Source organism: Netta rufina (assembly GCF_964035555.1).
Source record: "Netta rufina genome assembly, chromosome: 21".
In the NCBI taxonomy this organism is placed as follows: Eukaryota; Metazoa; Chordata; class Aves; order Anseriformes; family Anatidae; genus Netta; species Netta rufina.
Window position 1 is genome coordinate 11526283 of NC_140145.1, and position 17667 is coordinate 11543949.

At 42.5% G+C, this 17667-nt stretch overlaps 1 protein-coding gene across 3 annotated transcripts in view; it reads left to right on the top strand.

Annotated features, from left to right (window-relative positions):
* SGSM2 (small G protein signaling modulator 2) overlaps positions 1-17667 on the top strand; it is a 49147-nt gene that overhangs the window by 13152 nt on the left and 18328 nt on the right. For all 3 annotated transcript variants that reach the window (XM_084299877.1, XM_084299878.1, XM_084299879.1), the window contains exons 3-9: positions 6627-6789; positions 9479-9640; positions 12524-12591; positions 13077-13222; positions 14212-14346; positions 14919-15043; positions 16441-16508. In XM_084299877.1, coding sequence (XP_084156003.1) covers positions 6627-6789; positions 9479-9640; positions 12524-12591; positions 13077-13222; positions 14212-14346; positions 14919-15043; positions 16441-16508 — 867 coding nt within the window. The remainder of the gene's footprint in view (positions 1-6626; positions 6790-9478; positions 9641-12523; positions 12592-13076; positions 13223-14211; positions 14347-14918; positions 15044-16440; positions 16509-17667) is intronic.

The following is a 17667-nucleotide window of genomic DNA, read 5'->3' on the forward strand; positions in this document are numbered from 1 at the left end:
TGGTAACATGCCTAAGGGTTAACAACACAAATGCAGTTAGTTGTGGGACTGTTTTCTTCATTAGCTTTATGATGACTTGTTATCCCATTTTGCACAAAGTTAATTGTGTTTGAAAGAGAAGATCTAATTAGGAACCAATGACTCTATGATGCTGGAGCTTGTGTTCTGCTTTTTCTCGTTCAGGACCTGAAATCCGAGCAATTATCAGAGTCACCAAGCGTCATGATTGCCAGCCCCGAGTAATGAAAAATCATGAGTCAGAAATATTTTCCTTCATGGCCCTAAGTTACAGGACTGGATTAAAGGTTACGACAGGAAAATAGAATCAACTGAGGAATAGAAATGCATTCTTAAATAAGTTCTTATGCAGAAATCCTTATCCAGCGATATTCTGCAAGATATTAAAGCTTTTAGAAGAACATCAAATATCCACAAACTTGCAGTAAAATCATGGAAAGTAGCAATGTGGGAAACCTTTCTTTGTTCATTTTTAAGGTGAGAAATAAATTCCTGAGAGAAACCCTTTCTCTGCCTCCTCTTCAAAGCATGGCAACAAATTATTAGCAGATGTTCCACGAAAGGAACAGGAAATTGATTTGGAGCTTGCCTGGACCTCATTTTTGAACTGTCCTGCGTGTCTGTGTGCACCACAAGCTGTTCCCAGACAGTTCAGTTGGAGTCGCAGGTTTGCAGTTCCTCTGAAAATCAGTTCCATTAGGAACAGATGCTTTATGCTTTGGGGTTTATAGGAAATTGTCTCAAGGCTTCTAAATAGCATCATATTCCTGGGGTCTGACAAAAAATTAAGAGATCTGTTGCCCCTCTTTCTTTTTTTCTTAGCTTGCAGAGATGTAATGTACATAGAAATAGATGTAAATAACCATTGTCCAAATGGACGTTTTATTATTTTCATGCTTTTAGCTTTCTATCCTTGGTGCTGGTATTTTAGAAAGTGCAGTTAATCAGCTATGGAAATGCAGGTCTCTTGTAAACAAAATACGAGCTTTCCTGTATTTCTGTTCCTATTTGGAAAACAAATGGAACATTTTCAGTGATGAATAATGCCTATGAAATAGTTTACAGAGGTTCTACCTCACTTCATAAACACATTAGCCCAAAGAGAGTGCCAGAGATTATCATAATTGATGGGAGGCAAATACTGTTTCACACAAATTTGAAAGCTTTTTGATTGTGCCCAAAAGGTTACTTATAAGTAACGAGCAGAGTGTTACAGAAGGGGAGAAAAGAGTGAATATTAGCAATCATTTTTTAAACTGCACGTGCTTTTAGCTTGAGAAGTGAAATATGATTTCTTATGCTTTTTACAGCACTCTGCTAAACATTTTATGTTAGTCATGGGCCATCAAATTGGATCATATTCAATTATTTAGAGAAACCTCAGTTATTTTGATTTGCCCGTAATAGTGTTTAATGGAAACACTTCCATTTTCAGAAGAGTATTGAGGTTCTTGAAACTTAGTGCTCGAGATTTTAAAGAGGACTGGTCACCAAATTCCAGCCCTGATGTGTCCTAGCCAGAGTTATCTTTAGAACTGAGGACTGTCCATTCAGATACCTCCCTTGGGGTTTATTGCACAGGTGCTGCTAATAAAAGTAATAAAAAGTGTTTTTAAAAGTCCACCTTTTGCAGCTTGAAAGGAAAATGAAATTAAATATGAAAACATATTTATGCCCACACGATTGGCCTAACATCAGGCATCGTGACTTCTCAGCTGAGCAGCCAGAATGAGCTACAGCAGAAAGAGTGCCTCTAACTGCCTTGCTAAATCTCTCTGTCAGCAGTGCTGGTGTTGTTCCAGTGTAACCATGATGGGGCTGCTGTAAATAAGAGCGTTAAAATGTACCAGACTTGCAGAGAAGCTGCAAGCTTCAGTTGCCAAAACCTTGTGGTGAAATGAAAAATGGATGTATGCTGAAAGAGAGTGTTGGAGGAGTACATCAGGAATGGAAGCGACACATCAGCACAGATAACTCTGATGCTTGTCCACATCAAGGAATGCCCGGTAATAAAGCAGGGATTGTACATAACTACTGAGGCATTATCTTGAGGTTGGAATTATAAAGAAAATATTTAACTGAACTTTGCTTACTGTAATCTTACCTTTTTTTCTGTTCTATGAAGCAATTTGTTTCTTTTTAACAGGATGTTAAAAGGGGATTGAGACTTAAGCACATACGATACTGTTTTCCCCTCTTCTTTAAAATGCACAAAGCAGAACCCGTGGGACAAAGGAGCATATTTGGGTATCTCCTCTGCAGTCACTTCTTGGTCAGAACGCGGTACCTCTGGGTGTCTCACCTGCTCTGCACGCACTTCTCAGTGACGTGGCATGCTGTAACTTGGGGGTGAGATTGGCTTCAAGCTGGGCAGATCTGTGATGAGTTAGGTACAGCAAGAGCGGCTGGAGATCGTGAGCATCTTATTGCTTGTCATCCTCCTCTTTTCTCTTGTTCTTATTTTCTTGAGCCTCATGGATTCTATTCCCTGTACCCAGTTTCCATGAAAACAAGGCATTTAGCTGTGGTGTTTCTTCCTCAGGAAAATCTCATCTGCTAAATAAATCCCATAAATGATCCTTCCACAGGCCTTTTCTCTGCTTACCACCCTTCCAAACCCACCCCTAGAGCTCTCTTATTACTCGGTCCATTAACTCTTGCCGAGATTTTGATAGAGGCAAAAAAGGAGAAAAGCGAAGTTGTCGGTCTGACCCTGCGAGAAATATCCCTGCTGAAGTCATAAAAATGTGACGTTCATTAAAGCTGTTGGGGACAGAGATTATTTTTGTTGTAAATCAATAACATATCTGCACTTAATTAAATTCAGCAGTGGATACTGCGGGGGATGTTCCTCAAAATTGGCTGAAGTTAATGAATTTTGAGATGGCTGCTGTCAGCTGAATGATAGAAAAGAATTACCTGAGCCGTGTTGATTTTCTTCCAAGCACAGTGCTGCTCCTCCAGTGGGCACATAATGGGTAGCTGTGTTCTTCTGTAGTCAGTTTTTGCTTGTACATATCGTAGCTACAGCGACAGTAGGCAGGCTGGAGATTGCATTATGCTGTGCTTTGAAAGCCTACAACAGTTATTTACGCATGTGCGTGCAGACAAATAAATTAAAGCATGTGTGTGTGTGTGTAGAAGCTACCTGTTTGTATGCAAAACTGCCTGATGGTGTCTTTGTGATTTTACCAGGTCCCCCAGAAACAGCTAAGCCTTCATCTCTTGTTATGTCTTTCAAGACTAGTAGATTCCAGAAAGGGAAAAATGGCTCATTTTCTTTAAAATAAGGAAAGGTTCTTCCAACTATACCCCCTAAAATGTTCTCTGTGTTATATTTGCAGGCAGCAATCTCTGTGCTCTGCACTTTGCAACTGCAGGACGATTACCTTTTTCTGATTTCTTAATAAATAAGGAAAGGTAGCAAACTTGCAGAAACCTGATTTACCTAACCCTCCAGCTTTCTTCTCCCAAAACAGTCCTGTCAAGATTTCCCTGGCCCAGCTCCTCCATGCGTTTTTGGCGTTGTCTCCATTGGATGGTGGTTGGGTTCACGTGTGTCTGAGTGTGGGTGCAATATATAATCTGCATTAATTGCAGCTGGTTGAAAATGTATGCTGAGGCACTGTGCAAGTGAGGAAGGGGAGTGTTTGTGCACACCATGCCCTTTTGTGTCTTCAGTTAAAATTTGTCGTTTCTGACACTGTCCAGCGTAACAATAGAAGGGGGTGTATTACATGCAAGGTAAATGAGTTCTGTTTGTTTTCACCTATTCCCACAAGCCTACAAAATGAATGTCAAGAGCATGCTGTGGAGAATTGATGTAAATCCAAGAGGTGGTCGAGAAACAAGCTAATTCTCTTACAGGTTAACAGAATGCAAGAGGCATAAGCAGCCTAAGTGCAGAGCAGCGGACTTTGGAGGCCTTTCTGCGCAGAGAAGGAGAGGCATGGAGGTTTCCAGGAAGAAGAGTTTGTAATTGCTGATGTATTTCCCTGTAGAAAGTGTGCTTTTACTGATTCAATCCACTGTTTAGAAAACGGAGATCTAGTTTTTGTGGTAGGTTTAAAAAAAGGGGGGAAAAAAAGAGACAAGGTAAGTGGAGCATGTGCACGCATGCTGCTGTTGTGGGCGATGCTGACGAGGTGCAGGGCAGTGAGATAAGAGCATCTGCCGCTGGGCACGCAGAAGACAAAAAGGCCTTGAATCTTCCAGGCGGCTGCCCCCCGACGTGCTGTGCAGCTCTTGTGCAGCTTGCTGTGTTAGGGGCGCCTTTCTGCTGCCCTGCACTGAAGAGGTGACATCCGTCACCTGCTCCTCTGCCCAGGCGTTGGAATAGGAACGCATCTGGCATCTCCTGCCTCTTCTCTCTCCTCCTTACATCTCTGTCCTTAGCTGGATAAAAGCCACTGTGTTTGAAACCCAATGCACATTAAGTCTGGTGTGAAATCAAATTCAATTAGCTATTCTGCAATAATTCCTTTGCATAGAGGAGCTCTGTGAGAAAAGTTGAGGATAGTAGTGTTAGCCTCAGTCCAGTGGTGAAGTAGAGGCGAATGAAGCGACTGGAAGGTGACACAAGTTACAGCTGGGACTAAAACCTAAACCCAGATCTTAGGGTACCTTACACATAAAGCTGGACGTGCTGCGTTAATCTCTCATCCCGTGGAACACATATTTTGAGGATTTCCAGGGGTGAATACCAGTGTCTTTCCCCTTGCAAGTAGCCACTACGTGTGTGTTGCAGTCCGTCAGGTACTGATGTTATGCCAAGTCCTTGTGATGAGAAATGTCATGATGGAATAATTAAATATTGGAGCTTTAGGGGCAGTCGCTGTGGAAATGCCCTCCATGGCAGCTGCAGTGTTTGTGAATAATTAAAGCTGTGCCTGCTATGCTTTTCACTAAATTTGCTTCATCAATATTTTATTGTTTTAAAGAAAGAAAGAAAAAAATACAGCGAAGGTGGGAAGGGAGCCTGTTTCCTAAGCAACAGCAATGCGCCGCTCTGCAGTTATTTTTAAAGGCAGGTTGCTTCATTTCAGATTTGGTACCAATTATTAGTGCGTTGCTTCAGGCATCCGGAAGGCTGCTTTTCTTCTTATATTTTCTTCATTTCTAATTGAAAGACAGAGCAAAACAGCAGCCGAGTTAAGAGTCTTTGTGATGGTTGCTAGACAGGATCTGGGGCTGTGCTGTGAACATCCCCGTGCTGTCATCGCTCTTTGTTCTCCCCGTGCAGCTCTGCCTGGCCTCGCACAACCTGTGGGCAGCCAAACGCGCCCGCCCCCGCTGCAGCTTCTGGATGAGGTGCACAGATGCTCCCCCTGCATCCGAGCAGGAGCAGCCGTGCTTGCAGGGATGGCGTCAGCGCTGGGCTCCCGCTTGTAAGGCTGCAGGCAGACAGGCAGCGCCTCTGCCACCTACGGACGGCCTGTGATTGCAGCAGATGTTTCCTGGCATAAGCTGATGCTGCGAGGGGCCAGGCAGGGATGTGCCCGTGGCTCCTGGCCTTTCTTTTGCGGAATAGTGCTGCTCTTTAGCTTTTGCACGTGGCAGGGGTGCAAAAGCAAAGGGGTGGTTGTCTTCTGAGGCAGCGCTTTGGCTTGGGCGGTACAGCCGTGTGGGAGCAGGGTCAGGCGTGCTGCTCAGGAGCCTCGTGAGATGCAATCCGAGTGCGTTTCCTACAAGATGCAGAGCGGGGCTCTGCAGGAGCTGAGACCATTTGCGCTGTTGCTTTGTTGCCACACCAATTCCCAGTGGGTTTTTGGTTGTTGCTTCTCCTGGGCTACAATCTAAAATCCACAAACCATCAGTATTTAATTCTACTGGCTCTTCCACAGGCAAATCAGGGATTCCCATGGAAAGTTTACCTTCTGTCAGATTTATCCATTGCTGCTTAGCTTAAAGACATATCTGCCTCCAAAGTTGAAAGCAAAATAGTGTCATTGTTATCCCACAACGCATTTCCCAGGTGCTTTTCTAATGCTGTTTTCAGCACTTTAAGAGCAAATGGTAGTGTTTTCAGAACACACATTAGGTTAATTTGTGTAGTAGGGATGTGTTAGCAGGAAGCCAAGTAGAGATTTTTTTTTTTTCCAGAGTTATAAGACACAAAATGTGAAGTTATTAATACCTCATAAATGCTTCTCTTATTTGTGTATTCATTCAGCAGGTAGTTGCTCAGTCTTGCAAAGTGAAGCAGTGGGGTAGCAGTGCTGAAAATCAAGGGGACATCTCTACTAATGCTGCTCATTACAGACACATCCTGTAGTCCTTCAGCTGCTGGAGCTTCTAGGCTAGCTACATGCAGGTGGTGTTTCCACATGCCATTTAGTCTTGCCTGGGACTTGGGTTAGTTTTCAGGGTTCATTTTCAGTAGAATCAGGAATTCTTCCACTGCCTGTAACTTACAAGGTGCTTATTGTTGCAGATGAGGTATATACTTGCATCATCTGATTTTGAGATCTAGTCTGTCTGTCTCTCTCTGCATCTCCCTGTTCTTTTGTCTCCACACCTGGCCAGTGGGCGTTAGCGGACGGCAGTCACCAAGCAGAAGACTGAAGGACAGGAGTACCCATGAATTTATCTCCTTCCCTTTCTTACAGGTGTTGTGGAAGCATGTCTCCTGCACATGCTGAAGCGCAGGGCTGCTGGCTTCCTGCGGACTGACAAGGTCGCTGCGCTGTTCACCAAAGTTGGCAAGACGTACGCGGTAGCAGGGGACATCTGCAAGAAAGTGCAGGAACTGCAGCAGCAGGTGGAAAGCAGGTGAGGCTGATGTCTGTTGACCAGCAAAATTCCCGCAATGTGTATGCAGCCTGGAGAGGTTACGGACTTGTTGGTTCATGCAGAGAGTCTTTTATTAGCCAAATTTGTTGTAGCTTTGACTCTTTAGTGTCTGTATCTATAAGACAAATGTTTTTGTGTCATCAAGCTGATAGTTAGCAAAGAGACAGAGCTTGGGAACTGGGTCTTTGGTGTTTTGTGTGGTTTCTTGTAGTGTAGAGGATGGGGGTGTCCAGCCCACACAAAACAACAAAAGTTAATAATAACTGGTGATTTGACAGAGCGCTCACAGCCAGGGTTTGATGGACCAGTTTGGACTGTTAGTGGGACGGGATGTGGGTGGCAAGAGGAACTGATAGAACAGACTCCCTGGAAAAGCTGTTTTAACTGATAGAACAGACTTACTGGAAAAGCTGCTTTGGCACGCTTCTTGCCAAACCAGTAACAGATTTGATTTGTGGGTATCACAGCAGAAATGGTTGAGTTAATGGATACAAAGAACAGTAGGTGAAAGGATGAACTCGAGAAGACATGGACAGCAATGAGAGACTGACCAGAGGAGCGCATTTAGGCATGCGCTGGGCTTGGGCGCAACTGAATTTGTATTGGAGTCGAGGACTTGAGATTGCAGTGAGGTCTCCCCAGAGCCTTCTCCTCCAGGCTGAACATCCCCAGCTCTCTCAGCCTTTCTTCATAGGAGAGGTGCTCCAAAATCACAGCGCATGAGCCTGTGGGAAGAGTATTTTGTATTGTACACAGGACAGAAGCATTTTTTCTCCCGTTTGTACAGACTGTTGTACAGTGGCACTGCTAAGCCTTAAGACGTATTTGTGGATTGGAGGAACTTTTTAGCCTTTTGATCAGCTTGCTGTAAAAATGGTTTTGTCAAGAGAGCGACTGCATGTTTGTGTTGCATTGAAGTCTTCAATAACTGACAGTTGTTTAAATTAGCACTTATATTTATGTGTAATTTTCTGGCTCTTATCTTTATTAGGCTTCTTCTAATTATCAGACCTCATGTACTCATGTAGTTTTTTAGCAAGTACATACCTGGTTTTGATATATTTATTATTTATGTGCCTTCTGATTTAGACTGGTGTTTTATTCAAGTTAGTTTTTTAAATATTGGGAAGAAGGGTATCAGTGATGTTGTCTATTTCTTGACTTGGGATTGTCACTGCACGTGTGTGTTGCCTTGCAGAGGTTTTGTCATGGGCTAATGGAAGAGTAGGGGCTGTGTAAATGCAAAGTACTATGGACTTCACCCAAAACAGTGCCCAACTATTGTTGCTCCATGGAAACTGCATTTCTACCACGTGAAGCTGTGCAGTAGCATGGCACGAAGCATAACACGTGGGATCTACAGAAAACAGTACCGCCCTGTTCCTGCAGCAGAACACTTCCTCACAGCGTGCCTGAGGCACAAGTGCCCCCTGGGCTGGCCTCAAATAGGTTTGCTGGGCAGCAGGTAACTCCACAGGAAGGGTGACAACCTCCTGCGTGGTTCAGAGGCCACCTTGCTGAGCAGTGCCCACATTCTTGTTTACAGCCGAGCTTGGGAAGTGATTCTGCTTTGTATAACCAGCTTGCCATCCTGTCACTAAAAGACAGCATTGAACTCCCCATTTCTGCAGTGGGCCTGTTGCTACCTTATGCTGTCGGAACAAGCAGGGGGCTTGGCTGCAAGCAAGCTCCCAGCTGGCTTTGGATGCTCATTTGCTTTAGTTCTGGTTTCTCAGTTTGATGTTGCTTATCTCTTAGTTGTCTTGTTGTCATTCTGTAGGTGGTAAGAGAGAGGATCTCACTGCCAAGACACTAGCACAGACTGTGCTGTAGCTAGCTATACATGGTGCTTTACAGAGAATAAAAAGATGGGCCTGTGCCCAAGGACTGCCTGACAATTGTGTGGCAGGAGCTCCCTGCAACAGCTCTGCCTGTGTTAATCTCAAATCCTACTCCGTGCTCCTGATCTCAGTGGGAATATCTCATGCTGAAGCAGCTTTGTGCCCTCGTGGGCTCATGGGTAGCTTGAGCTTGAAGGTGCAAGAGAAAGCTAGGAGACAAGAATCTTTTTTACCATCCTCCATGTAGCTTTCCCAAATAAGTATGAAGCTTTATTTGATAAGAAGCAAATTTCTGTTCAAGTGCAATTTACTTTACGTTATAGTTTGCATTTTGTTGTGTTTTCATTCTTCTGGGGCCTGTGGTCTGCAAGAGATTTGCTGCCTGCTCATTTCAGCCTATAGTATGTGGAAGTCTTGGAGGAGCTCAAATGTTGGGCTTTTTCTAAAGCTTCAATAGCAAGAAGATATTTTTGTTAGGGATGACTGACATACCCAATACAGGCCTGTCTGGGGGCTTTTTTTTAGAAGTTGTTTAGCATCTCTTGAATTAGTCCTTACAGACGTCTCAGATTGATAGCCCAGAACAGAAGCATCCTGAATCAGTAGTCAGAGCCGTGATTTTCAGAAAATCCCAGGTGAGGGACTGACTAAGACTCCACACCCCAGTAGTGGTGAGTGCTAACACCATATTATACACAGCTAGTATACAGGTATGCATTTGTCACATACATGGTGTGTATTCCAACAGCATTCTTTTCACTGGAAGGTTTCCAGTGAGGGGAAGAGAGTCTGAATTCTGACAAATTTTACTTTATCTCCTTTTGCAGGAAAAGTCAGCCAAATGGACAGGAACCCCTCAAGAGGCAGGGATCAACCACAAGTAAAACACCTGTACTGACAGCTCAGGCCATCAAACACATATGGGTTCGGACAGCATTGATTGAGAAAGTGCTTGACAAGATTGTGCAGTATATTGTTGATAACTGCAGGTAAGGAAAGAATGAGAAGTACAGAGGTTTGTTAGACTGATGTGTTTAGGTGTCTTTTGATTTCATCAAAAGTCTTCTGCAAACTTCTTTGATACTAAATAGATCTGGTAGGGAGAAAACCAGTTACAAAATCGTTCAGTCATTTAGAAAAAAAACACTTGTTTTGAATCCTTGACAATGGTACAGACATACAAAAATGCTAACAGCCATACAGCTCTCCAGAAACCAGATAAAAAACTAACTTGCAATTTAGTAAAGGTGTTTTTTTATTTTTTTCTAAAGTTGGCAAAATATTAAACAATGCTAGCAGAAAGAATAACGCATTCAGAAGTATGTGAAGCCTTGATCCTTTCCATTCACTAAGGCATCTTAGGCTTCAGTAGTCATTAGGTGCCCAAATTCTAATGGGACCTAGACCACAGTGACTTAGTGGAATATAAATGTATTCTAGTAGGTCAGGAATGCTTAATTTACTTACATTTGTTTGAAAGTAACCCTTTGGAATTTTAGCATGTCAGGAAGAAGGGAAATGAGGTTAGAACAGGGGAAGTTAATGATGTAAAACCTTAGAATTGTGCAAAAAGGTTCTTTGAATCATATTTCCTTCTTCAAAAATTTGGGCTTTGTGTAAAGTGAAACTTCCCTTGGAAAACTAGAGCAGAGTATCAATGCTTTATGGATGTAATCCACAGGGACTCTTTAAGGGAAAAGAGAAGTCCTCTATTCTGTCATTTCCTACTGTCCAGCATTAGCTTTGGTTTCCCAAGAGGTGGTTCTGAACTCCCCTTTGTGCTTTCCCATTCTCCCATAAGTGATTAAGAAGAATTATGGAGCACCCTGGGGACAATTTCCCATGAGAAGAGAAAGGTAGGAACCCCAAAGTTATATCTGATCCCAGAAAAGTATATCTGCCCAGTTTGCAATTACCGTTGCAGTTTGTTCACAGTGCTGCTCTTGTAAGTCTTTCTGCCCTAGGGGGGCACAGTCTTGGCTGTCCAACGCCTAAGGGTCTGAACAAGGGAGAGAGTTTAGGGCAGAGGAACTTAGTCTCACAGTTTTTTTGTTTGCATTATTGTTTTCTTTGTCATCAGCTTTATTTTCATGATCTATCTGGCCATTAAAAAGAAAGAAAGTGGAAGAAAGGTCTTTCTGCTGTTCAAATAAAACTGTTCCTCTGAGAACAATTTCAAGAGCTGTGTGTAGAAGAAACTGAGAGGGTTGGCTGTGTCCCACAGACACAGTTACTGAAGGTATTTTGTATCCAGTGAGTCAGGATGTTTGCTGATACATGGATACAAGATTTTTTTTTTTACTTCCACATAATTCACTTGATGTGTGACAAGAGAATTAGGTCACACTTGTTTCATTGCCATGTATTGTAGGTGTTCCCTTACTGGCTTCTCCATTCATGCAGATGGGTTAAGGCCATGTCCTTAATTGTAGGTGTCTGATTTTGAGAACCTCACTCAGTGAATAAGGCTTGTTCTCATGCAATTTTGTGAAATAACTGCTCAAATGCTACGTGTTCTTCAGCTTCTCATTCTTGAGGAAGAGATGATTTAGAGTTTGAGCCCCATCTAGTGGAAGAGATGGCAGATAATGACATTTTGAGATATTTGGGTGTTTAGATTTGTTGACTTTTTTTTTTTTTTTTTTTTTAAGTCAGCTTTGCCTGCTGTGATGGGAAGACTTTTGGGTCACTGCAAGAGCTACTATTTGTAGTTCATTGTTCCTGACAGTGTTTCAAGAACATTCCTTACAGATGAACAAGATGTTTTAAGAATGTGTGGATCTCTCGGTCTCTGTGGAAAACTGGCAAAATTGCTTACAGAGAGTTGTTATTTGTCTCCATATTGCATTAGTGTCTAAAGCCTCAAATCAAATATACTGGGTAAACACATTTAGCAAAAGGCAAGCTCCTGCCTCTTGAGCTCAGTGTCAAAAATAGATGAGGCAGAAGGAGCATACTGAGAGGAAGTGACTTGCCTGAGATTATACAGCTGATGAGTGGCAGAATATGGATCAAGAGTAGGGATGGTGGTCCTCTTATTAAATATAGAAGCCTGGCGGGTAGGTTTATTGAACTGATTGTTCTAGGCTCCCTTTATGCTCCATGGAGATCTAGTCAATGTTACTGATAGAGTTTGGGAAATGATCTAATAATAAAGGAAGTGTCTAAAATAGGCCAAGTTAATTTCTTCATAGCTTTCTTGCAATATATTTTAATACACTTTAATAGGTAAGAATTCACTTTAATATACTTTTAATACAGTTAAATACAGTTTCAATACACTTTAAATAGGTAGAATCATAGTATCATCTAGATTGGAAAGGACCTTCAAGATCACCAAGACCAGCCATTAACTTTACCTACAGAGTGCCATCACTAATCTATGTCCTCTAGTGCCTCCATTTATGACACACCATGTGGTAAAAGCCTCCTAACTACCTGCAAACCCAGCACAGCATTTCTTCTTTGGAGATTGGTACATGAGCCAGTCAGTCCCTATTAGAGCTTTCTGAGGAGGTGCATGCACCAGTGATTTCTAGGTATTCCTAGCAACTACAGATATACAGTCTAGATTTAATTTTCAGCCTTGGTAAAGCTCTTAGAACTCCAAACTCTTAAATCTTCTCTTTTATGTAGATAATTTAGTTGTCTGAATTCACACTTCAAATGAGCATTTGGCTTGAGTTTTTATTATGTTTTAAGTATGACCTCGTATATGACAGCCATTATCTATTTTGCTTTCTTTGGCTTACTTTTTGGTAAGCAATAATGTAATATTTTTAAAGTTAATGGACTAATACTACTGGGAGACATAAGAGCTTTTAAAAATAACAGCCAGTGTTTTTAATTGGTCTCCAATCTTTTATTCCTAGTAAATATTATGAAAAAGAAGCTTTACTGGCAGATCCTGTTTGTGGCCCAATACTTGCTTCTCTTCTAGGTAAGTTCTTGCAAAGTTACTTCTTATTATGCTAAAGAAAACACACTGTTTCTTAAGCCATTTTATTTTATAACTGTTACAAAAGGTGATTTTTATCTCTAGCACATAGTTTGGCTAGCTGTAGTAGAGCAATAGAGGAGATGATGTTTTGTTGCCTCTGAGACCAGTCCTATTAATTATCAGTTAGATCAAAGAATAGAAAGAAAATGGTATTTTTGCAGCATGCTTGCTAGCAGCTTGGAATTGTTAATGCTGCTTTGGCAGGGTTGCGTCCTACAGAAATATTTTTTATGCAGCCCTAGATAAAAGGATGTGATATTACATGTACTGTCTGTATTATGTGCTGATCCTGTGGGATCAGTAAGTGATCATTAATATTCACCTGGCTTGAGAGGAAAATAATACTTTTGGTACTTGACTAGCAGGGTAAGACTACGTACGTGTGCAAACAGACTCAGTTTTCTTTCCTGGGCTATTTTTCTTAGTTGGACCATGTGCCCTGGAGTACACCAAGCTAAAAACAGCTGATCACTACTGGACAGACCCTTCAGCAGATGAACTTGTTCAGCGACACCGGATTCATGGAGTTCATGGTCGCCAAGACTCACCTTCAAAGCGCCCAGCGCTGGGAGTAGGTATTTACTATGCAGCTATTTCAGAGTTCCAGGGCATCAGAAGAGGAGTGGCCAGCAGGTGGAGGGAGGTGATTGTCCCCCTCTACTCTGCCCTTGTGAGGTCCCACCTGGAGTACTGCCTCCAGGTCTGGGGTCCCCACCACAAGAAGGATGTGGACATGTCAGAGTGGTTCCAGAGGAGGGCCACAAAGATGATCAAGGGGCTGGAGCACTTCTGTGAAGAAAGGCTGAGAGAGCTGGGGATGGAAGAGAAGGCTCTGGGGAGACCTCATTGCAGCTTAAAAATACTGAAGGGGGGGGCTTATAAAAAAGAGGGAGAGCAATATTTTGCTCGGGCAGATAATGACAGGACAAGGAGGAATGGTCTTAAACTGAAAGAGGCGAGATTTATATTAGATGTCAGGAGGAAATTCTTCACTCAGAGGGTGGTGAGGCACTGGCACAGGTTGCCCAGAGAAGTTGTGGATGCCCCATCCCTGGAGATGTTCAAAACCAGGTTGGATGAGACCCTGAGCAACCTGATCTAGTGGGTTCCACAGCAGTGGGGTTGGAACTAGATGATCTTCGAGGTCCCTTGCACAGCAAGCCAGTCTATGATTCTTTATGTTGACAATAAGCAACCCCAGAAGAATGAGAAGAACCTTTTTTTTCTCTTCTGTAATGGAGCCTTTATAACAGGTTAAAAGTCCATTTGGACCCAAATATTTTGTCTGTTTAAAAAAGTTTGAGATCCAGGGCCAAATTCTGTGGCTTTTGATGTGTGATTTCATCAAGTAATTCACAAGAATTATGAGCTGCCTTGGCTTGGGGTGAGGAAGAGCCCAAATCGTTTCTCTGCAAGGTCTCTTGGCTCCAGAAGAAGTTGCATTCTACAGAGATTGGTCTGAATGGAACTGTGTTCCTGTTTTACTGGGCTGTCATTACAGTCATTCCCATGCTGCTTGATCTGCCTTGACTGTTGTGTGTGTGTGTGTGTGCATGCTAGATCCGGAAACGGCATTCAAGTGGGAGCACATCAGAAGATCGCTTTGCTGCTTCAGCACGAGAGTATGTGGAGTCTTTGCACCAGAATTCCCGAACACACCTCCTGTATGGCAAAAACAACGTCTTAGTGCAGCCAGTAAGTACGCTGATACTTACAGAAACCTGTGTTATCTGGCCATCAGAGAAACAAAGTATATAGAATGTAGTGATGTGTAGGGTGGGCCAAATTTCCCATTTTTCTCTTGTATTTTCACATGTGGTTGGGTATTATTCTTGTTACTGAATTTGTGAAACAGGCTTTGTCCTCGTTGCCAAAAAGTTTTAAATATCTTAATGTAACATTGAGAACAAGGTTGATAGTTCTTACTTTCAGGATCTTCATGTCTCTGAGGAGGGTACTTCAGTGCTCCATCACTATGTCATGCTAAATCTTGTAAGTTGTATTAATTTAAAAATAGGTTTCTTGAACTGAAGGCTTAAGTGCACAGATGATGAAGTTGTGCAGGACCTGGAAGTGTGATTAGGCCAGATAAAAATGGCCTGGCATGTTCTGACTATGGCCAAACCTACTGGGATGATGAGGTGTGCAACATTGAGGGGGCTGGAACTAAGATCTCAGAATTGGGAAGGGGTAGATAAACAGGAGAAGCAAAAAGCATGCATGCACTTGAATCACCTTCATTTTCTTTTTGTTGTTTCTGTGAACAGAAAGATGACTTGGAGGCAATTCCTGGGTATCTCTCCCTTCATCAGTCAGCAGATAGTTTGACATTAAAATGGACTCCAAATCAGCTGATGAATGGAACTCTCGGAGATTCAGAGCTGGAGAAAAGGTAGTCATTGAATTCAGGAAAAGATTGGAAGCATTCGTGGTGCTTATTTCTCATATACTTGGTAATAGGGCATAAGTGTAACAGAAGTGATTTAATCTAAGGGCTTCTGAATAACTCAGAGGTTGAGGTGTCAGGCAGCTTGAGTTCTGTTCCTGTTTTGCCACAGATTAAGTGACTTTTCCAAATGTCCTGTAGTACACTTTGTCTTAAAACAACAAAACAGGAAAGGAACAAATGTGTAGACAAGGCCCAGATGCAGGCCCACAAGTGAGTTCAGATACATAACTACTGGAATGAATTGGGACCCTGCAGGGGGCCTCTGGATGGTAAAACTCAAAATTAAGTAACACACTAATCATCTAATGAACTTTTCAAAACTCACTTAGGGTGGTTGTTAAAACAAACAAATAAACAAAAACAACAAATTAATTGATTCCAGAGTATTTAGTCTAAAAAAGGGCCCTCTGGATTAGTGAGTGATACAGTAATATACATCACAAACAGGATGTTGCAAAGTGTGAGTTGGATACAGGGCCTTTTCAAATGGAAAACAAAAGCCCACTTTTCCACATGCTCTGGAGAAGGGACTCAACACTACCTTCCATCATTTACAACTCTGGTACCTCCCTTTAGAGGGTCATAAATCACTTGACAAGCATTGCTAATTTCAACCTCAAAAGAGAGACCTGTAATGTCATTCTCTTTCGTTAGATCAGTTACTCATTTAATGTGGCATTCTGCTTCAGTGGAAGAGAATGCAAAGTCCTGAACCAGGCTAGTATGCTTCCTCAGAGAATGTCTCCTTCAGTCCCAGAACAGTGGTCTCTAATGCTTAATCCACCCTGGGATTTTTATTTTTTAACTTCATATATATATATATTTCTAATAGAGCGTTATTGAAGCCCTGTGTCCTTGCTTTTAATGCTAAATTGTTGAGGTTGTTCTCAGAAGGGTTCAGAGCTGTTTCCAGTGTTTAATCTGTAAGCTTGAGCCCCAGTGGATTTACATGCTTCTGCTCAAAAATCCTGTGTGCAAGAAGACATAAGTGAATCTGTCTGTTTTCAAACCCAGCTACAAGACCACCATGAAGTCTGTCATAGGCATTTTAATCTTAGCTGGAACATTGTTCTAACCTGGGGGGGTGGAGGTGGGGGTGGGAAGAGCGAGGAAGGGGCGAGAAGAGGGAGGGAGATCATGAAAAGGCTGGTGTCAGATGTAGGTTTGGTGGAGAACTAATTCCTTTGCCTTTTACTTGACTATTAATGCACGTTAATCGGACAAATTTAAAAAGCAATTATTAACTTAGCAAAGTCTTTTTTTGGGGTGCTTGGAACCACAAGTACTCCTGAATGTAAAAAAAAAAAAAATGTCTCCTGCACTTTTTCCTTCCCTATTAGCGTTTACTGGGACTACGCATTAATAGTGCCACTCTGCCAGATCGTCTGCATTCACTGCCATCAACAACGTAAGCATAAACCTTCTTCACGTGGGGGTACCCCCAAAGCCCCTGTCTGCCAGGTGAATTTTAATGCTGCTAATGCTGCTACCATTTTATATGGTGCCTATTAGGGGGTTAATGCAAAAGAAGGCAGACCATTTTTCTTCTTCAGATGTCTTCACTGAAAGACCTGGTAAGAACTTTGCCAAGCAATGCTTCAGTTGTCACTTGCTTTCCATGTTGTTTTTTCCTGTGTGCTCTGTTTTTTTCTGAGTCGTCTGTGCAGAACAGTACTTCTGGAAACTGTTAGCAGCAGGTATTTAACATAGAAGCTTTGGTTCTCTAAGCATGGGCCTTAATCCATTGACCTTTACCAAAAAAAAAAAAAAAAAAAAAAGCAGGTCTGTCAGTGACATCATCAACCTGTAGAAATGGAGTGTGCCTGACCATCGAGTTCTGATGAGCCCGTTGTACTCAGTGTAGAGAGGGGGATCTGAACAAGATGCATCTCTGACTGCTTTCCTTACCACGAGCCTTAAACCAAAATCACAGAGCAAAGACAATGAACATACAGAAATTGCATTTGCATTCAGATTGGAACTGCAGTCGGACTAACAGAAGTTTTGAACTAAGTGCGTATTTTCAAAGACAGCTTATATATGTACTGCTGTAAAATAGGCAAGTGGAAGAGCCACTTGACTGATCACTTTCCCTCCGTGTTGTTAACGCTTAGAACTAGTTATCCCATGCCAGCCCAGGCATATGGGGACGTGTTAAAACATACAGTCCTAGCTGGCAGAGGAGGACAGCTGCAATGCCAGTGCAGGTTTATTTGCCTCACTTGGATCAGCTTTCCCAGAACACTTTGTGCCTGTCCAGGGTGGAACTGACTGGCCAGGTGCGTCACCACTCTGCTTTGTGGCAGTTTCTTAGAAAAAGGGGGATTGGATAACAGATGTGAAATGTGACAGCCTTTGTTGTTGTTCATTGAGAAGACTGTTTCGGCAACAGGTGCGGGTGCATACACAGCAAGATTTTTGTTGTTTGCACAAGACAACAGACACTTGGCAGTCCTGCCATAGCACCTAGCTACCAGACTGGGACTTGTACAGGATGTGGCACACATCCTGCTCTTGAGACGTTTCCCATTTTCCAGGTGGCTCTAAATGCCATAGAGGAATAAATA